We start from the raw sequence: 22,756 nt of genomic DNA on the forward strand, positions 1-22,756 counted from the left end.
TCACTTTCTTTTTCTCCCTTTGGACAGAATATGGTGGTGTCTTCTAAATGCATCTCTTCCAAATAGGGAAGGGGGACCTATTTGGGATCTCTTGGGTGGAAAGAAGGTCCTGGATGTGTGATGGGCAATGGCAATAGCTGGCATATGTTTTACTGTATTCCTGTCTTAAATGACTAAGATTTAGCACAGTGGTGTTTCACTGTTCCTTTGTGCTCATGTAATCTTAAGACCTTTTTTTAAAAATTCTGTTGGAATACAGTTAAAACCCTTTTATTTAGAATAAACTAATAATTTATAATAATATAATTTAAACTATAATAAGCTAATAAAAATCAATATAATATCTGTACTGCTTCAGTGATGTTTATGAAGTTGTTTGTTCAACAATTGTTTTTAAATTACTTTATTTATTTATTTAGTTTTGGCTGTGTTGGGTCTTTGTTGCCACGTGCAGGCTTTCTCTAGTTGTGGCTAGCGGGGACTACTCTTTGTTGCGGTGTGCAGGCTTCTCATTGCGGTGGCTTCTCTTGTTGCGGAGCACGGGCTCTAGGCACGCAGGCTTCAGTAGTTGTGGCACACAGGCTCAGTAGTAGTGGCTCACAGGCTCTAGAGCACAGGCTGAGTAGTTGTGGCGCACAGGCTTACTTGCTCCGCGGCATGTGGAATTTTCCCGGACCAGGGCTTGAACCTGTGTCCCCGGCATTGGCAGGCAGATTCTTAACCACTGCGCCAGCAAATATTTTGATGTGATAAATGTTGGTATGTTCTAGGCATTGGCAAGAATAATAAACAAGATAGATAAGTCTCTGCCCGTTAAAGAGCTTATATTTGGGATGGGGGAGCAATAAACAAAATAAGATAATTTTAGATTGTGATAGGTGGTATGTAGAAAACCAAGAAGGACGATTTGTAGAGTATTGGAAGGATGGTGGCTACCTTAGAAAGGCCTTTCTAAGGGGGTGACATTTGAATGCAAGGAAGACAGGCATGTAAATACCCTCAGGGAGCCAGGGGTTCTAGGCAGAAGGAATGGCAAATGCAGAGATTCTAAGTGAGGAACGAGGTTGTTGTATTTGGGGAAGCACAGTGGCTTGGAGAGAGTGAGAAAGTCAAAGAGTGATGTGGGATGGGGATGGAGAGGTAGGCAAGAGTCAGAACATGAAAAGCCTTGTAGGTCATGGTAGAGAATCTGGTTTTTATTCTAAACAGGGTTTTAAGTAGGGAAGTGACATGATCTAATTTACACTGACTGCTGAGGGGGAAATGGACTCTGAGAAGACAAGAACAGAAGCAGGAAAATCAGTTAGAAGGCTGTTGCAGGGCGCACTGGCCTGTCAGTGGAGATGGAAGAAAAAAATGGATAAATTTTGGAAATAGAATCAACAGAATTTATTGATAGATTAGATGAAGGGAAGAGAGAAATAAAAGATGGCTTCTGTTTTTTTGCAGTGAGAGCTAGGTGAATGTTGATGCCATTTAGACTTACTATACTTAGGAGTAGGTTTGGGGAGGAATTGAGTTTTGTTTTGGACATATGAAGTTTGATAAGTTTATTAGTTATCTAAGTGATCATATCATTAGTGTATAAGTAGTATCATCAGCTTGTAATTCGTCACAGGCCTGGATGACATAACCCAGGGTGGGGAGAGAGTGAAGATCTGTAAGTGATCAACAATTATTTCCCATTCAACAACCCCCCCAACACACACACAATGAATACATATGTACAGGAAAGTGGGGTTTGGGGTTTTTTTCCTAAATTATTTTACTAAATTACTAAATTATTTTGCTGATTTAAACATTCTAGTTAACTTATTTGAATGGGAAATGAGGTTTTTATTGTATATTTTATATAATTTCTTATGTAAATGGAATACATTTATTATAACTTATACCTGGAGTATACTGTTATACTACAAATTTGAGTTTTATATTACTTTTGTAAATAAATATAAATTATTATGGGAAAATACAAAAAGATTGTGGATTCTAGTTAAGTGCCTGGAAAAATAAATACTTTTTATTCCTTGGGAGTAATTCTTTTAAATACTTCATATGAATATGAAATTATGAATACTTCAAATGAAATAAAATACAGCATGCTTTTCAAACTGTGCTGTATTAATAGTTTTATTTTCTTAAATATCAAAAAAATTTTCAATTTGGTTTTATTTGGCAAGGGATGCTTCCTACTGGTTCTTTTTTTTTTTTGATTTAGGGACTAATAGAGATGATAGTGTGTACATCCTGTGGCCAAATTTTGGTGTTATTTGGAAAGAGGGTCTTGGTGTTTCAGAGAGCTCAGGTTTTAGGAAAATGTGTAAACTCTACTTATTTAAGGTTTAGAGGGCTTCCCTGGTGGCGCAGGGGTTCAGAGTCCGCCTGCCGATGCAGGGGACACGGGTTCGTGCCCCGGTCCGGGAGGATCCCACATGCCGCGGAGCGGCTTGGCCCGTGAGCCATGGCCGCTGAGCCTGCGCGTCCGGAGCCTGTGCTCAGCAACGGGAGAGGCCACAACAGTGAGAGGCCCGCGTACCGCAAAAAAAAAAAAAAAAAAAGATTTAGATAGGGAGCTTCCAGTTTGAGATGATGGGCTGAACACCCATTTTTAATCCCCAGCCCCTAAGATCGTAATAAAATTTTTTGTGTAAAAAAATAATAAAAAATAAATCTCTTAAATTGCCGTAAAACATGATAGAGGTGTAGATTTTCCAAGGACTTGAAGGTGAAAGCTGGTGTGATTATAATGATGACAAGTGAAAGTAGAGAAATCCACATCCCAAAATATGCATGGGAGAAGTCAGATTTGGAAGCTGCTCTCGCCTGCACTGACATGGAGAGGCCCCAGGGTCAGAGTTGACAGGTATTAAAAAACAAGAAGGAATTGGCAGGGGAGGTGCTGAGGGCAATGAAATGAAAACTATCCAAGGAACACCTGGGCCAGTGGAACCTTCTCAACCCTCCAGATCCACTGTCCCTACCATACTGTCTCCACACACATAAAAATTACGTGTTGTGGCATATATTAGTACTTCATTCCTTTTTATTGCCCAATTATATAACATTGTATGGATATACCACATTTTGTCTATATTTGTTCATTGATGATGGACATTTGAGTTGTTTTTACTTCTTGGCTATTATAACTACTGCTATGAACATTTGTGAACAAGTTTTTACGTGGATATAAGTTCTCATTTCTCTTGGATTATATACTTAGGAGTGGAGGTGCTAACAGACAGTTTCTAGAGTGGCTGTACCATTTTACATTCCCACCAGCAATAGGTTGCAGTTTCTCCACATCCTTGCCAATACTTATTCTCCATCTTTTTTTATTATAGCCATACTTGTAGATGTGAAATTGTATCTTTTTTTTTTTTTTTTTTGCGGTACGCGAGCCTCTCACTGTTGTGGCCTCTCCCGTTGTGGAGCACAGGCTACGGACGCGCAGTCTCAGCGGCCATGGCTCACGGGCCCAGCCTCTCCGCGGCATGTGGGATCTTCCCAGACCGGGCATGAACCCGGGACCCCTGCATCAGCAGGCGGACTCTCAACTACTGTGCCACCAGGGAAGCCCCTCATTTTGGTTTTGATTTGCATTTCCCTAATGGTTAGTGATGTTGAGCACCTTTTCATATCTTGTTTTCTTTTTATTGAAGTATAGCTGATTTATAATGTTGTGCTGATCTCTGCTGTACAGCAGAGTGACTCAGTTATACACGTATAGACATTCTCTTTTTTACATTCTTTTCCATTATGGTTTATCACAGAATATTGAATATAGTTCCCTGTGCTATACAGTAGGACCTTGTTGTTTATCCATCCTGTATATAATAGTTTACATCTGCTAATCCCAAACTCCCACTCCGTCCCTCTCCCACCCCCTCCCCCTTGGCAACTCTGTTCTCTATATCTGTGAGTCTGTTTCTGTTTTGTACATAGATTCATTTGTGCCATATTTCAGATTCCACATACAAGTGATACCATGTGGTATCTGTTTTTCTCTTTCTGATTTGCTTCACTTAGTATGATAATCTCTAGTTACATCCATGTTGCTCTAAGTGGCATTATTTCATTCTTTTTTGTGGCTGAGTAGTATTCCATTGTATATATGTACCACATCTTTATCCATTCATCTGTTGCTGGACATTTAGGTTGTTTCCATGTTTTGGCTATTGTGAATAGTGCTGCTGTGAACATAGGGGTGCATGTATCTTTTTGAATTATAGTTTTGTCTGGGTATATGCCCAGGAGTGGGATTGCTGGATCATATGGTAATTCTATTTTTAGTTTTCTGAGGAACCTCCATACTGTTCTCCATAGTGGCTGCACCAGCTTACATTCCCACCAACAGTGCATGAGGGTTTTCTTTTCTCCACACCCTCTCTGGCATTTGCTATTTGTAGACTTTTTAATGATGGCCCTACTTTTTTAAAGATTTATTTATTTATTTATTATTTAATTTATTTATTTTTGGCTGTGTTGGGTCTTAGTTGTGGCACATGGGATCTTCACTGAGGCATGCGGGATCATTCCTTGTGGTGCGCGGGCTCTTCGTTTTGGCGCGCAGACTTCTCTCTAGTTGTAGTTTTCTCTTCTCTAGTTGTGGCATGCAGGTTCCAGGGTGTGTGGGCTCTGTAGTTGTGGCACACGGGCTTAGTTGCTCCGTGGCATGTGCGATCTTAGTTCCCTGACCAGGGATCGGACCTGCTTGCCCTGCATTATAAGGCAGATTCTTTACTACTGGACCACCAGGGAAGTCCCAGTGATGGCCATTCTGACTGGTGTGAGGTGGGTACCTTATTATTGTTTTGATTTGCATTTCTCTAATAATTAGTGATGTTGAACATCTTTTCTTGGGGCTACTGGCCATCTGTATGTCTTCTTTGGAGAAATGTCTATTAAGATCTTATGCCCATTTTTTGATTGGGTTGTTTGTTTTTTTGTTGTTGAGTTGTATGAGCTGTTTGTATTATTTTGGAAGTTAATCCCTTGTCTGTTGCATCATTTGCAAATATTTTCTCCCAGCCTGTAGGTTGTCTTTTTGTTTTTTTTTGTGTGTGTGTGGTTTCCTTTGCTGTGCAAAACCTTCTAAGTTTGATAAGATCCCATTTGTTTATTTTGTTTTTATTTCTATTGCCTTGGGAGACTGACCTAAGGAAACATTGGTATGATTTATGTCAGAGCATGTTTTGCCTATGCTCTCTTCTAGGAGTTTTATGGTGTCATGTCTTATGTTTAAGTCTTTAAGCCATTTTGAATTTCTTTTGTGCATGATGTGAAGGTGTGTTCTAACTTTATTGATTTACATGCCGCTGTCCCAAGTCTTTTTTTTTATTTTACTAGTGTAAATATCTTATAAATAATTTCTGGCAGTTTCTAACCAATGAAATATATTGCATAATAAACCACCTCACATCTTCCAGGAAGAAAAAAACACTAAATTTCAATAGTAATGACATCACCCACTGAATTAGGACACAATTGAAATTTGCTTTAAATATGTCTTTGGGGAAGGGGATACACACTTCTACTCAATTAAGAGAAACATTTTTACAGTTCGGAGGTCTTTTGTGTTTTTTTTTTTTTTTATCATGCCATGAATTCATAGGGACTGGGTTCTGGCAGCTCAGACTCCTTTCCATTGGTTCTCACAAAGTGTGCATCTCTAGGTGGAGCAGGCTGGTGCTTCAATTGAACCCAAGTCCCTTTCTCTTTGGCTTTTTTTTTTTCTGATCATTTTCCTTCACACATTTCAGGAAGCCATCTTAGCTCTTAGAATGCTTAATTTGCTTCATAATCTCTTTGCAGGAGTCTTGCCTTTAACTTGTTTGTTTACAACAGTGCCAACAGCAGCTGGGTGACATTGTAGACTCTTCTGGTAGCATTTGTGGGGTGTTCCCTTTTGAACAGTGCCCATTCCCTTGATGTCTACAATATCATCTTTCTTGTAGATTGGCATATTTGTAGCCAAAGGAACAACTCCATGTTTTCTAAAAGGCCTAGAGAACATATAGCGGGTACTCCTCCATCCCTTTTGTGTTGATCATTTTGGTGAATTACTAGAAGATGGCATTCTTGCTGAAAGGAAGTCTAAATATGTTCCTTGAAAAACTCTATTCCGATCTTTTGGGTTGTTTTTTCTATTGAGTTGTAAGAATTCTTTATGGATTATAGATACAAGACCCTTATCTGATACATGATTTGCAAAAATATTCTCCTATTCTATGGATTGTTTTTTCACCTACTTGAAGCACAGAAGTTTTAAATTTTGATTATGTTTATCTGTTGGGTTTTTTTTTCTTCTTGTGTTACTTATGCTTTTGGTGTCCTATCTTATTTAAAAAAAAAATTGTCAAATCCAAGATCACGAAGACTTAACGCTTATATTTTCTTTTAAGAGTTTTATGGCTTTGCGCTTACATTTAGATCTTTGATCCATCTTTTTGTTGCATGTGACATTATAAGGTTAATTTGTCTAATGTAACCCAAAAGCGTATAGAAGATACGTGAAAATGTAGACATTTATTTTCATAACATTTTTCAACCATTTAAATTTTTAAAATAAGCCTGTTTTAAATTTATCATTTTAAATTATTAGCTAAATTAGAAAAGTTTAACTTTAAGTTTTTTTAAGTTTAACAAAGCTAAATTAACTTTGGGTTTTTTTGGCCGCACTGCGCAGCACATGCAACTTCCCCCACCAGGGATTGAACCTGCGTCCCCTGCAGTGGAAGCACGGAATCTTAACCACTAGACCGATAGGGAAGTCCTGAGTTATTTTGGTTTTAACCCTTATTTTGTGGTGGGGAAACAAGCATTCCTGAACTATTTTTGTCAAGAAAAGTCACATCTTTTCTGAATGTGGTGACAGTAGTAGTAAGCCAGATGTGACAATGGAAATAGTTTAAAGAATGAAGAACAATAAAGTTTGTTTTGCTCAGAAGCATGTTCCCTTGTATACTGAGTTTGGCTTTTTTCGAAATAATGATGAAATGCTAAAACCACAACATCTTATTTTATAGATATTCAGGCTCGTGAAGCCATCAACACTTAAGCACAAAAGACAACAAAACATAAATAAGTTCAAAAGCAAAAAAACCACTGAGAAAATAAATAAGAAATTATTGTGCATTTGTTGCCACTAGCCATCTGCAGAACTTTTTCACCATCCCATACTGCCACTCCTTACTGATTAAGCAATAACTCCCCACTTTCTCCTCTTCCAGTCTGCGGTAACCATAGTTTTACTTTCTGTCTCTATAAATTTGACTATTTTAGGTGCCTCATATAAGAGGAATCATACAATATTTACCCTTTTGTGTCTGGCTTATTTCACTTATCATGTCTTCAAGGTTCACTCATGTTGTATCAGAATTTCATTTTTTTAAAAGCTGAGGAATCTGTTATGTGCATTTACCACATTCTGTTTATTCATTCATCTATTGATAGATATTTGGGTTGTTTTCACCTTTTGGCTATTGTGAATATTGCTGGTATGAATGTGGGTATACAAACATCTGTTGGAGACCCTACTTTAAATTTCTTTGGGTATATACCCTAACGTGGAATTGCTGGATCATATGGTAATTATATGCTCAGTTTTTTGTGGAACTACCATAGTATTTTCTACAATGGCTGCACCGTTTTACGTGCCCACCAGCAGTGCACGAAGGCTCCAATTTTTCCACATCCTCCCAACACTTAACTGTTTTTTGTCGTTGTTTTTAATAATAGCCATCCTAATGTGTGTGAGTGGTGTCTCATTGTGGTTTTGATTTGCATTTCCCTAATGATTAGCGATGTTGATCGTCTTTTTATGTACTTACTGGCCGTTTGTATATCTTCTTGGAAAAAGCATCTTTTCAAGTCCTTTGTCCATTTTTGAGTTGAGTTGTTTTTGTTGTTGTTGAGTTCTTTATATAGCCTTTTACCTTTTAATGTTCTTTTACTAGAGGTGTTGTTCACTTAACTTTTAAAGAAGTGGTTTATAGAATTGGTTGCAGGACCAAATCTCCTATCTGTGTACTGCAGGTATTAGCTATTCTAAATTCTGTTGAATTTTAATGTAGACATTGATTGGGTTTTGGCATGCTGCTCCACCAGCCTTCCAAAGATCAGGCTTAATTTCTTTTTTTTAAAAAGTTAATTAATTTATTTATTTTTGGCTGCGTTGGGTCTTCGTTGCTGCGTGTGGGCTTTCTCTGGTTGCGGCGAGTGGGGTCTACTCTTCGTTGCGGTGCGCAGGCTTCTCATTGCGGTGGCTTCTCTTGTTGCGGAGCACAGGCTCTAGGTGCGCGGGCTTCAGTAGTTGTGGCTCACGGGCTCTAGAGCGCAGGCTCAGTAGTTGTGGCGCACGGGCTTAGTTGCTCTACGGCATATGGGATCTTCCTGGACCAGTTTTATATGTGATGTATGATTTAATCCTCACAGCAAGATGGGTATTTATGTCTGTATTTTTCAGATCAAGGAAAACTGTGGGATCAGAGTTAAATGAAGTAAACTGCTGAAAATATATAGTTAATAAATAGTTTACCAGTGTTGATACTTAGCCACAGCTTTCTTCAAGTCTATCAATTCATACACTGAACTAACCGTATAAAACTCATACTGTAGTCTTATATCTGTGTTTCGAGAATATGTTCATAAGCATTTAATAGTTGTTAAAAATCTAGTTATTCCTATCTAGTTTCTTCCTTTAAATATTAGCCAGGTATGACTGTAGAGGGCAAATTAGTCAAGTGATCCCCCCAAAACTACTGTATGATTGTCTTATTACTCTCTTTTTAAAAAAGACCTAGAATTATATGAAAAACAACAACCCTGCTTCATCCCTGGCTTTTAAAAAGTATGTAAACACTGAGTTAAGGATTTTATTTACTTTAAGCCATTGTCCAGTTCTTAACATAAATGTAAAATCCCACACACAACGTATTTCTTTCAAAATAACTCCTGTCTCTAGCAATTCTTAAGTATTTTGTTACCTAACTTGCACTAATTACGTAAATTTAGGTGTGACTAGCCATTTATGTCTGAATACACTAAACTCTAAGGACAGATCAGCATAGAGTGGGTTGTGTGGGGAAATGTATGTAGCAGACAGGAATTGATGGATTCTTTTGAGAAATGAAATTACTTAGTCCAATGACTGGTACACACTTAAATTCAGGGAGTGTATGCTCTTTACTACCATTAGCACCAGGTTATTAGGGTTATGTAGAAAGGTCACCAGGATGGCCATGTGGAGGAGGGATTGAAAGCCCTCGCCTCTACGCAGCACAAAGGAAAACAGTTATATGGCTCTAGTTATATTCCTTTTTTTTCCTTTAAAAAAAAAAACTTATTGAAATACAGTTGATTTACAGTATTAGTTTCAGGTGTACAGCAGAGTGATTCAATTATATATTGTTTGTGTCTGTATATATATATATTTTTTTTCAGATTCTTTTCCCTTATAGGTTATTATAAGATATTGAGTATGGTTCCCTGTGCTATACAGTAGGTTCTTGTTGGTTATCTATTTTATATATAGTAGTGTGTATATTTTAACCCCAAACTCCTAGTTTATCCTCCTTCTCTCACCCTTTCCCCTTCAGGAACCATAAGTTTGTTTTCTATGTCTGTGAGTATATTTCTGTTTTGTAAAAATAAGTTAATTTGTATCATTTTAAAAAATATTCTGCATATAAGCAATATCATATGATATTTGTCTTTCTCTTTCTGACTTCACTTAGTATGATAATCTCTTGGTCCATCCATGTTGTAAGTGGCATTATTTCATTCTTTTTTACGTCTAGTTATATTCTGAGAGAGATTATGAGGGCCTGAACTTAGGGCAGTGGGAACAGAGAGAAGAGGTTGAATTTCAGAGCTCTTTAGGACAAGACTTAGATTAGATTTGACAGAATTAGATTGATTAGATAGAAAGGGAGATTAGGATGAGTCTGTTGTTTCTGGCTCGGGTGATTGGGTGAATGGTGCCGTCACTCACCTAGATGAGAACTGGAGCAGGTTCAGGAGTTATGGATTGGACATGTTGAGTTCTCCTTTGTATTAATACGGTATTGTGATGTATTAGGACCCCTTCCTGAGAAGGCTGGGCTGAGTGGAGGAAACTGAGCCTAAGGACTAAATCTATGTAAATAACCGAGGATATGCCAGAACCATTATTTTTCTCTTCTTTTTTAAAAAACTCTTTATTTTGGAGAAATTTAAATATAGAAGTACATGAGTCATATTATGAGCCTCCTATGTACCCATCTCTGAACTTAAGCAATAATGGTGTATCTTGTTTTGTATATACCCCTTCTATATTATTTTATTTATTTTTTATTTTTGGCTGTGTCAGGTCTTAGTTGCGGCACACAGGAACTTTTGTTGCCGTGTGCGGGCTCTTCGTAGCGGTGCGTGGGTTTCTCTCTAGTTGTGGTGCATGGGCTCCAGAGCACACGGGCTCAGTGGTTGCGGTGCACAGCTCTCTAGTTGTGGTGTGCAGCCTCCAGAGCACATGGGCTCTGTAGTTGTGGCACGCAGGCTCTCTAGTTGTGGTGTACGGGCTTAGTTGCCCCACAGCATGTGGGATCTTAGTTCCCTGACCAGGGATCGAGCCCACGTCGCCTGCATTGGAAGATGGATTCTTAACCACTGGACCACCAGGGAAGTCCCTATCCCTTCTATATTATTTTAAAGCAAATCCAGGACATCCTATCATCTTCATCATATCTCAGTATTTATTTCTAAAAAGACTCATTTTTAAACATATCATTATTATACCTAAGAAAATTAGCAGTAATTCCTTAATATCAAATATCTAGTAAGCATTCAGATTTCGAGTTGTTTCAAATGTCATGTTTTGTTTGTTTGCTTTTCTTAAAATTTTGTCAAATAAAATACAGATACAGAAAATCACCAAAAAGCAAATGTATAACTAATGAGTTACTTTAAGGCAAACACTCTTGTAACCATCACCAGATGAGGAAGTAGAACCCCAGAAGCCCCTCCATATGCCCCCATCCCCTCTCTCCCCTATAAATAACCATTACCCTGATTTTTATAGTTATCACTTTCTTGCATGTTTAATTAGTTTTATCACCTAAATGTGCATCCTTTGGAACATTTTAGTCTTGCTCACTAAAAACAAAAGTTGATTGTCTTTTATATATAGAATTTTCCTCTGTCCCATTATTTTCCTATACTTTAGTTGTGGAAGGAACTAGGCCATTTGACCTGTCAAATTTCCCACAGTCTAGATTTCGCTGGTTGCCTACTCAGGTGCATCTCAGTATATTTCTCTGTTCCCTGTATTTCTGTAGTTTGGCAGTAAGGTTCAGAGGCTTTATTAGACTGACGTTTGATCCTTTGGCTAGAATATAGATAGTGGTGTGTTCTTCCGTTAAAAGGCACATAACATTTGATTATCTCTCTTTTTATGATGTGAACACCACTGATGCTTAATGCTTGTATCTGTTCATTCATGGTGTGTGGCTGTTAGTGTCATTCTGTCACTTCTGCTTCATTTACTACAGGCACTACTTTTATATAAAGACTCTTTCCCTCTTCTACAGTTTGTTTACCTGAAGGGACAGTTTATATAGGAAAGCAGAATAAAGCGTGATCCCTTCCCTTTACTGACCAGTTTTCAAGATGAAGAGTTTGTTTCTGTTTTCCTCCAAAGGTGAACAAGTCTTCCCTTTAAAAAATATCATTATAGGGACTTCCGTGGTGGTCCAGTGGTTAAGACTGTGTGCTCCCAATGCAGGGGGCACAGGTTCGATCCCTGACTGGGGAACTAAGATCCCGCATGCCACACAATGTGGCCTAAAAATATCATTATAAGGCTTCCCTGGTGGCGCAGTGGTTGAGAGTCTGCCTGCTGATGCAGGGGACATGGGTTCGTGCCCCAGTCCAGGAAGATGCCACATGCCGCAGAGCGGCTGGGCCCGTGAGCCATGGCTGCTGAGCCTGCGCGTCCGGAGCCTGTGCTCCGCAATGGGAGAGGCCACAACAGTGAGAGGCCCGTGTACCGCAAAAAAAAAAAAATCATTATAAACTCATGAATATAAACGTATTTGATGGGTTTCATACAATGCAATTGTCACTATTAAAACTTAAATTGTCCCGTCTTAGGTCTGTGGGAGCCTCTTCTATAATACTTGACTCATAAGTCCTTTTGATATGACCCTAGATGACTTTGATAGCTTGTTTGTTATCTGGTGTGGCAAGATGTTCCAAGTTCATCTTGTCCATTTCCTGCCCTGTACATGGAATCAGCCATTTCTCTAAGAAGCCCTGGTTTCCTTTAGGGTGAATTATATGTCAAGCTCCAGTTAGGGGCTAAGGATGCTCTCTGCTACTAGGTTGGTCATATTTTCTAGTCCTTTTAAATGGAGAGAGCTAAGATACACACCCACAAAGATACAGTACTTCATGAGTTCATATTGATATTTCCAATTCAAATCTTATTAAACCTCTTCTCCATTACATCCCAATCCTCTTTTTTCCATTCCAAGAATCTTGATCTTTAAGGATGTTGGGGATGAGATGTTAGAATTAATGTATATGGTAATTACTTGTTGACTTTATCCCATAGTACATGCTCAATAGTCCCAAATAATAATACTAATATAATCATTAACATGATTATTGAAAACATTAAAAAAAAATTTTTACATATGCTCTCCCCATTCTCTTCCCATTTTTCTAATGGTCATACATAATTGTCCCACAGTATTTGAGCATTTGCCTATTTAAATACTATACTCTCTGCCTCTTAGCCCTCATTTTGTCTCACGTCTACAGGTAACTATACATAAACACTCACAAGGCCTTTATGTCAATGTTTCTTTAGTCATTCTGATTGTCTAAGTCAGTTATGCTGGATACAAAAATCCTTGTCTCATACTTTCTTTCAAATTCTTAAATATATTAATTTTCTTCTAATGTAACAATTTGCTGTTGAAAAATAGGATACTCTCTTTTTCTAGATACCTAAAAAGTTCTTCTTTGAAATACAGCAGTTTTACTAGAATGTTTTGGTGTTTGTCATTCTAGGCTGATAGTCTCTTTTTCCTTTTATTTCATGAACACTTTCTTGACTTACTTAGCATTTAGTATCTATTCTGTTCCCTTGCCTTGATTTTCTTCTTCGATACTCTTATTGTCTATATATTCTTTGCCTCCCTCCAGTATTTCTAATTTTCTCTTTGAGTATCACTCGTGGGAGTCATACGGGCTAGATTGTTGCAACCTCTTCAGTCTTTGTTGGCAGCCTCTTGCACTCAGCTGGTACTGAGAGGTCAAAACTCCTTCTCATTTCAACTGCTGCTCTCAAATTGGCCTGTTGTGCTTTCTAGCAAATTCTTGTTGCCTATTTTGGGCTTATTCTGTTCTGAGTTCCATTAAATGCAGCCTCATTGAATCTCTCTTTTTCTGCCCACGCAGACACTACCGTGTAGGCCTTTTGGCTATTGGTAGTTTGTATTCTGGCATTTGTTGAAGGTACTTTGTCATCTAGTTTTGTTGTAGATGTTGTCGAGGGGTTTAGGTTTTGCTGCCTAGTCGTTCCATCTGTTTTTATGTGGGGATTTGGAGAGTTTGAGAACTACGCTGCTATTGCTGTGTTCCCAGACCCCCCCCTAACTGGGGTGTGTGTGTGTGTGTGTGTTTACAGTCTGTATGAATCAGAATTTAAATAAATTGATGTCTTTTATAATCTGTAGATTCCCCCTCTGTATGTCTCTCACTCTTTCGCTCCTCTTTTCCCTTACAAATTATTCGTTGAAGAAACTACATTATATGTCCTGAAGAGGAATCCTAAAGATTTTGCGTATCGCATCTCTCTTGTATAGTTTAACGTGTTCTTCTGTCCTCGGTATTTCCTTCAAACTGGTAGGTGGAGCTGGAGTCTTGAACAGATTCAGCTTCCATCATAGGTTGTACATTCAAAAAACAAACAAAACACTGGATGGGCCAACTCAAGGAAAGCAAACAATACAGAAACAGAAGCACTCCATTTGCAAAGTTGACATTGAAGAATAGACAGTTCCATAGAAACAGAAAATAGAATAGTGGTTGCCAGGTACAGGGGGCAGGGAGGCTGAGGAGTGACTGCTCATGGGTACAGAGTTTCCTTTTAGGATGAAGAAATGAGGTTGTGGTGATGGTTGCACAACTTCTGAAAACCACTGAATTGTATACTTTAAAAAGACGAAGTTCATGGTACGTAAATGGTATTTCAATAAAGCTGTCATCTTGTAAAAGGAAGTTAGATTTGAAAAGGAAGAGGGTTACCTAATTCTCTGAGACTGGTAGGAAGGAGAGTTGGCATGGGTACACGTGCTGATAAGTTTGTAAGTGACCTCTCCCACTAGCTGTAGACTAATATATTCAACTATCTATTGAATACACCCATTTGGATGTTCTATAGGCATGTCAAACTCAACATCATTGCTGCCCGATAGAATGTAATACAAGACACATGTAAGTTTTAATTTTCCAGCAGCCAATTTAAAAAGTAGATGGAGGGCTTCCCTGGTGGCGCAGTGGTTGAGAGTCCGCTTGCCGATGCAGGGGACACGGGTTCGTGCCCCGGTCCGGGAAGATCCCACATGCCACGGAGCGGCTGGGCCCGTGAGCCATGGCTGCTGAGCCTGCACGTCTGGAGCCTGTGCTCCGCAACGGGAGAGGCCACAACGGTGAGAGGCCCGCGTACCACCAAAAAAAAAAAAAAAAAAAAGTAGATGGAAGTATGTGAAATTGATTTTATATCTTTTATTTAATCTAGTATATCTAAAATAATATATTTCAGCATGTAGTTATAAAAATTATACATGAGCTCTTTTACCTTCATTTCTCATGAAGGTCTTTGAAATGCAGTATTTCACACTGACAGCATACCCAATTCAGACTTGGCACATTCCAGGTGTTCAATAGACACATGTGGGTTACACCTAGAGTACTGGACAGTGCAAATGAGAAGGTTTAAAATGGAATTCATGAATTCATTCCTGTCTCCTTGATCTCAGTAAACGACCCCTCCTTTTAAGGATCATTGTCCTATTTCTTCTTCCTTACAATCCACATCAATCAATCATTTAGTTCCACTGATTTTTTTTTTTTTTTTTTTTGGCTGCGTTGGGTCTTCGTTGCTGCGCGCGGGCTTTCTCTAGTTGCGGTGAGCGGGGCACTACTCTTTGTTGCGGTGCATGGGCTTCTCATTGCGGTGGCTTCTCTTGTTGTGGAGCACGGGCTCTAGGCACGTGGGCTTTAGTAGTTGTGCCTCCCGGGCTCAGTAGTTGCAGAGTGCGGGCTCTAGGGCATGCGGGCTTCAGTAGTTTGGCATGCAGGCTCCGTAGTTGTGGCTCACGGGCTTAGTTGCTCCGCAGCATGTGGGATCTTCCTGGACCAGGGATCGAACCTGTGTCTCCTGCATTGGCAGGCAGATTCTTAACCACTGCGCCACCAGGGAAGTCCTCCACTGGTTTTTATCTTTAACATTTTTGCAAATCCATCTCTTCTTATCCGGTCCTACCAGTTTCCTGAAATTCAGCACTGCTTGCCTGGGCTATTACAGTAGCCTCTCAACAGGTCTTCCTGTTTCTGTTTCTGCCCTTCGTAAGTTACTCTGCTGCCAGAATCTCTGCCTCACTGATAATTTCACCAGGCCACTCCCCTACTCAATACCATTTAGTGGCATCCCAGTATTTCAGTAGTAATCTGTGACCACAGTGAGTACTACACAGATGATTGGGAGTGTGGGAAAAAGAAAGTAGACATCTGTCCTTATTCTTTTGAAAAGTACATTTAGCATCTATTTCTTAATGGACATAACACGGTAGAACATGTAAATAACTTATAAACGAATATAATTATACTGATGGAATATGATAAAGTCTAGGTTCCTTTGCGTAGCAAACTCCCCATTTCCCCTTTCCCTCCAGCCTCCGGCAGGCACCATTCTACTCTCCGCTTCTGTGAGTTTGACTATTTCAGATCCCTCATGTGAGTGGAATCATGCAATGTTTGTCCTTCTGTGACTGGCTCATTTCACTTAGCATGATGTCCTCCAGGTTCATCCATGTTGTCACATATGGCAGGGTTTTATTCTTTTTCAAGACTGAATAATATTCCAGTGTGTATATATATATATACATACACACACACCCCATATTTTCTTTATCCATTCATCCATCTATGAGTTTTCCATATCTTGACTATTGTGAATAAAGCTGCAATGAACATGACCGATATCTCTCTTTGAGATCCTGATTTCAATTCTTTTGGGTATATACCCAGAAATGGGATTGCTGGATTATATGGTAGTTCCATTTTTAATTTTTTGAGGAACCTCTATATTTTTTTTCCATAGCAGCTGTACCATTTTTACATACCCACCAACAATGTGCAAGGGTTCTATTGTAATTTCTCTACACTCTCACCAACACTTGTTATCTTTTTTTTTTTTAATAATAGTCGTCCTGACAGGTGTGAGATCATATGTCATTGTGGTTTTGATTTGTGTTTCTCTTACGATTAGTGATGTTGAACACCTTTTCATATAGCTGTTGGCCATTTGTATGTTTTCTTTGGAGAAATGTCTATTCATGTCCTTTGCCTATTTTTTAATTGTGTTATTTGTTTTGCTATTGAGTCGTAGATGTTTCTTAGATATTTTAGATATTAACCACTTACCACATAAAGGGTTTGCAAATATTTTCTCCCATTCCATGGATTTCCTTTTCATTTTGTTGATTGTTTTCACTGATTCTTACTCCAGGAAGACTTCCTCCAGTTAGACTAGATATCCCTCTTCCCAGTTCCCATAGAACATTGTGAATAACTCTGACTTGGCACTTACGTTATTATATTAGAATTATCTGTCATTATATGTCTGTTTTGTCTCTCTTCCGGCCTCAAGACTCATTGAGGGAAAGGATTTTGCCTCAGTTATCATTTTTGTACTTCTAGTCCCTAATACAGTTCCTATTATATAATTGGTACTCAGATATTAGTAGAACTAAACTGTGCCCCTGAAATTTTAATGATTAAGTTATCAAAGGTTAGACCTAGGCATTAACCTAACTTAAGATAACCGAAGATGTAGATTCGTTATTAATACCAATGACCTCTGATTGAAAATTGAGCAGATAACTGAACCTGAGAATAGTGGTATTTTTAATTTTAGGTGGAAAAAAAAAAGCTGTAGCATATATAGAATACAAAATGATAAGTATTGAGAATATAAACTCTGCAAGTGCAGAGTTTTTGTCTGTTGTTTTCACGGATCTTCTCCCAATGTGTAAAACAGTCCCTGGCACATAATAATAAGTAACTGGTCAGTAAATATTTATTGAATAAATGAGTGGGCATAGAAAAGCACTCTAGCTTTCCACTTTATTAGGCGTTTAAGGCAAAAATTAAGTTTAAAACATTTCCTTATCTCGAATTCAATGAAAAATTGACCAAATTCCTGTCTTCTCACATTATTTTACGTTTTGTAAAGGAAATCTCTAAAGTATAATGGAGTATAATTTTTTTTTCTCTTTTAGCAAACGAAGCAAAAAAGGAGATAAAAATGGAAAAGGCTTGAGACATTTTTCAATGAAAGTGTGTGAGAAAGTTCAGCGGAAAGGTACAACATCGTATAATGAAGTAGCTGATGAGCTGGTGTCCGAGTTCACCAATTCCAATAACCATCTGGCAGCCGATTCGGTAGGTAGATCATGCACTTGACATTGACTGTGATGAGTGATGCAGCGGTGTCCCTCTCTGGGTTGTCTGTGTCAATTCGAGGATTCAGACAAGCTAGGGAATCCCCAACTCCTCCTTCACTTGAGGGTTTCATAATTGTCTTGGGGAATTTTGTTTTGATTTTTTGTTGTTTTGTCTTAGAAAGAATTCTTTTACTATTTATTTAAACATAAAGATGGACAAGTATTTTTTAAATGTCTTTGGGGGTTATTGAAGAAACATACTTTGTAAAAATATGCTTTTTATATTTGAATGACTTCAGATACATTTCTGAGCCTTTTAGTGTTTCTTCCATGTCTAAGTCAATAAGAAAATTGTATCTCGTTTTTAATTGAAAAAATACTACATGAACATGTTTATAAAAATTCACTTGTACCGAAGAGTATGTAATAAAAAATATCTCTCCTCTACCACAGACCCTAATCTGCCTCCCCAAAGGCACTCTTCACTATTACCAGATTCCTGAGTATCATTCCAGACATTCTGTATGCATATATATAATAAAATTTATTTCTTTTATTATTGTAAACACAAATGTGATTATGCTTTTGTATGCTTCATTTTATTTTAGTCATTTATTTTTAAAATTTATTTATTTATTTTTGGTTGCGTTGGGTCTTCGTTGCTGTGCGTGGGCTTTCTCTAGTTGTGAGCGGGAGCTACTCTTCGTTGCAGTGCGTGGGCTTCTCATTGTGGTGGCTTCTCTTGTTGTGGAGCATGGGCTCTAGGCGTGTGGGCTTCAGTAGTTGTGGCACACGGGCTCAGTAGTTGTGGCGCACAGGCTTAGTTGCTCCACGGCATGTGGGATCTTCCCAGACCAGGGCTCGAACCTGTGTCCCCTGCATTGGCAGGCGGATTCTTAAGCACTGCGCCGCCAGGAAAGCCTGCATGCTTCAGTTTTAATTTTATTTTCTTAGCAATATTTATCTTAGAGCCTCTTTTTTAGCACGTATAAATCATTCTCACTTTTTAAAAATGGAGATAAAATTACATGCAGGGAGGGAAATACACATGTCTTAAGTGTACAATTAAATTATTTTTTCCTTATTTATTGTGGAATAATTTACATACAATAAGATGTATTCATTTCAAGTGTAAAATTCAGTGAGTTTTGACACTTGTATGCACCTGTGTCATCACCACCATAATCAAGACACAAAACATTTACATCACTCCCAAAAGGTTCTTCCTGCCTTTGTCATCCATCCCTCCCTCTCCCTCTATCTCCAGGCAACTGCTGATATGCTTTTTATCGTTATAAATCAGTTTGCATTTTATTTAAATGTAGTCATACTATAGGTATTCCACAACAGTATTAAGTAATAGTAGTAACTGTAGTCATATTGAGTCTTTAATTCTTGACGTTAGTAGAAATATTTGTAGTTTTGCAACCTTAATTATGATAAGGGTTTTATTTTGCGATGATAGTAACCATAACTTAATTTTTAAATGAATGTTTATTTCTTTTTTCTTAAAACAATTAGGAATGGATGCTGAGTTTAATCAAACTCTGGATAGTTTCCTGGAATTTTAGGATTTTTACACTGGTATTAATGAATGAGATTGGTGAGGGGTTTTTTTACTTTTGTTTTTACCATCTTTGCTGTTTTTTTAATAACTTTTTTCCCTTTATTCTGCAGTTCACATATGAGTCCCAGACTGGTTTCTCTTCTGGCTTTGTTATTCTTTCAGTGTCTTTGTCAATACAGACATTTCTCCCAGTAGCATATGCAGTTTGATCCCTATCCAGTGAGTACACGTAGGCCTTCAAAGTTCCTGGTTCTCCAGCATCAGAACCTGGGTCCTCCTTTTTGACTGCACCCATGTCTGTCTGTGCTGGGACTCTGCCGCCTTGGTCCCATCACCCTTGAGGTATCCTTAGGCCAGGAACGCCAAACACATTAACGTGCCAAGTCTGAATAAATACGGGAACTACTTCGATCTTAGCGTTGAGAGTAGGGAAGCAGACTGTGTCTGAGTTCTGTTACAAAGAATGCTGTACGCGATTAGCAGCGTCTGCCTTGGCAACACTCACTAGACATGTCGGGAATGGAGTATTGGGAGAAGAGGCTACGAGCTGGCCCAGATTCAGAAAGGGACAAGGGGTATATTCCATCCTCACCTTAGGTGGTTGTTCTGCTGCCCAGGCTGCGTTGTCTCACTGGCCAGGTGGCTGGGGAGGCCGACTGAAGGCTCCCCAGGCTCTTGGTGGAAGAGCAGAAGCCCCAAGCTAGAGGGAGCTTGGCAGGGCAGCCCATGCAGGGCCCTGAAGGGGTGTACATGCTGCAGGCTGCCCTGGCGTTAGCTCCTTGTCCTCTGGAGTCAGCCTCATGCAGGCAAAGGCAGCTGGATGGCTGTCAAAGAGGCAGATGCAGCTCAGGGGTGAAAACACTCTTCCATGGCACTTACCCAGAAACAACCTTAATCTCTGGATAAACTTGCAAAAACTCCCATTCCAAACTAAAATGGTTTACCTCCTGTGTGCTACCAAGAAATCAAAATAGAATAGAAGATCAGTCTTACTTTAATCAAGTCCGGAATGAGGGCACACTGCTTTGAAAAGCACTGTCTCAGCAGAAGACACAAGGGTGTGTGTCAAAGAATGTTTCTGGAAAATACCAAAGGCACCAAACATACCCCCAGCTTTGCCTTCTGCTTCCCTTCCGTGCCACCCCATACCCTGGGGCAGGGAAGCTACTTTTCCCAGCTGATGCTGGGCATGTCACAGTGCTCCGTGAGTGTGTCCAGGTCTCTGTTGAGTCCTCTGCTCTCGGTTTGTGGGTTTGGGATGCTTTCTTCAGGATCCTCTCCATTTGCTTCATCTCCTCCAAGGCCACCTGGGCCGAGGTCCACATTTCCAGGCCACACCTCTTCTCCTTGTTCTTTATGCTCATTCCCATCGCTTCCAGGCGTTTTGCCTTGTCTTTTTCTTCTGCTTGGTCATGCTGAGCTCTGCGACACCTTTCAGCTTCAAGGGCCCCTTTTGGACCTGCTCGCAGGCCTCCATGGCGCCCGTCTGCAGTTCAGTATCATCTTGCAATTTTGATTAGTAGTGTTACGCTGGCTTTATAAAATGAATTTAGAGGTTTTCTCTTTCTCTTTACTCCATCACAGATTTAATGGCATTGGATGTCTAGTTCTGTTCCCTGAAATTTTACAGAAATCACCTGAGATGCCATCTAGGCCTGGTGACTTGGTGGGGGGTAGAGTTTAGATAGCTTTCTCCATTTCTTTTTTGGTAATTAGTCTGTTTACAATTGCTTTCTTCATTAAGAGTCAGTTTGGTACTTTATGTTTTCTTAGAATATCCTCCATTTCATCCATGCTCTCAAAATTATTTGCAATTATATTTCCAAAATTAAAAGAACCCAAACATCTCTTAGATTTGTTTGTATCGACCTCCTGTTTTGCAGTTGATTTCTGTTTTTATCTGTATTTAATAGTCTGTTCTCTTTCCTGAAGTTACTTCTGTTATTTCTCTACCCTGCAGACTATGATGTATACTTTATTTACTTTTATTATCTTTGTTTAGTAATGAAAGTCTTTATGGCTGTGACTTTTCCATTTATTTATGTATGTATGTATGTATGTGGCTGCATTGGGTCTTAGTTGTGGCACGTGGGATCTTCGTTGTGGCACGCGGGGTCTTTCGTTGCGGTGTGCAGGCTCTTCATTGTGGCATGCTGGCTTCTCTCTAGTTGTGGCACGCAGGCTCCAGAGCGCGTGGGCTCAGTAGTTGCGGTGTGCGGGTTTAGTTGCCCTGCGGCATGTGGACTCTTCGTTCCCTGACCAGAGATCGAACCCTGCATCCTCTGCATTGGGAGGCCGATTCTTAACCACTGGACCACCAGGGAAGTCCCGACTTTTCCTCTTGTGCATGGCTTTAGCCATATCCCATTGATTCCGATATGTTATTCTTTAGATATTCTATAACTTTGGTTTTAATTTCCTCTTTGACCTAAGAATTGCATTAGAAAAGTTTCTTGTAGTTCCAGGTGGTAGGAATTTTTGTTCATTGTCATGAATTTTTACCTTTATTACCTATGATCAGAAATTGTGATTTGAACTTTTTCCTTTTTGGGGGGATTGCTTTGAGATTTTTCTTGTGAGCCATTATGTGGTGATTTCTTTTTCGTTTAATTTCCCTGGGCACTTGAAAAAAAAGTATATGACATTCTGATTTTCAGTGAGCTTCAGAGTTCTCTAAATGGTCTCCCAGCCCCGTGTGACCCGGCCCAGCATTACCTCTCATCTCCTACTATCCACTCCCTCAGTTACTACACTCCAGCCACACATTTCGTGGATATGCTCCTAATCAAGCCATTGCACCTGCTGTTTCCTTTGCCTGGAATACTCTTTGCTAGGGATACATATGGTTTCCCTCTCCTCTCCACCGAATCTTCACTCAACTGTCACTACGATGAGGCATTTCTTCCCAGCACTTCTCAACATCTAACATACATACATTTTTACTAACTACCCACCTCACTCCCGAATATAAGCAAGGGTTGGGGTTTTTTTCTGTTTATTCACTGCTTTGTTGGGTTTTTTTTCTGATAATTTGGAAGGTTTGTAGTCTGTAGTTCAGTTTTTTTTTTTACAACTTTAAGTAACTTCAGTATTTTATTTCTTATCACCTACAGACCAGTATCTGTTGATTATGGAGGGAAAAATAGATCAATATGCCTATTATTTACTCCCGTCTCCCAGTTTTCCCCTCTGCCACAGGATTCGGATTGATTAGTGGCAGTTGTTAAAAGAATATTATTATTGTTGTTGTTTTTATGACTTTAAATGAATATATTGTGCCAAAATTGTTACTTAGTTCCTCTGCTTTGAATTCATGCCCCTTCCAATATCAAAGAGGAGATCAGCAGACTTCCTTTGCTGCCTCCTTCTGATATTTGTGGTTTTATTATCATTATTTCTATAGTGTCAGGATTTCTAATATTTACATTCAGTTCTATAACTTAAATCTCCCATTTATTTAAGTTTAGTTCTATATTTA

General features: G+C 39.0%; 1 protein-coding gene and 1 pseudogene across 10 annotated transcripts in view; one reads left to right on the forward strand and one right to left on the reverse strand.

Moving 5' to 3' along the window:
• The window catches only part of TFDP2 (transcription factor Dp-2), a 164,961-nt gene that overhangs the window by 124,574 nt on the left and 17,631 nt on the right, over positions 1–22,756 (forward strand). For all 10 annotated transcript variants that reach the window (XM_060149709.1, XM_060149707.1, XM_060149700.1 and 7 more), the window contains one exon: positions 17,547–17,709. In XM_060149709.1, the coding sequence (XP_060005692.1) occupies positions 17,547–17,709 (163 nt within the window). The remainder of the gene's footprint in view (positions 1–17,546; positions 17,710–22,756) is intronic.
• On the reverse strand, positions 20,443–20,755 carry LOC132520406 (protein FAM32A-like; annotated as a pseudogene).

This window comes from Lagenorhynchus albirostris, chromosome 5, assembly GCF_949774975.1.
Source record: "Lagenorhynchus albirostris chromosome 5, mLagAlb1.1, whole genome shotgun sequence".
NCBI lineage: Eukaryota > Metazoa > Chordata > Mammalia > Artiodactyla > Delphinidae > Lagenorhynchus > Lagenorhynchus albirostris.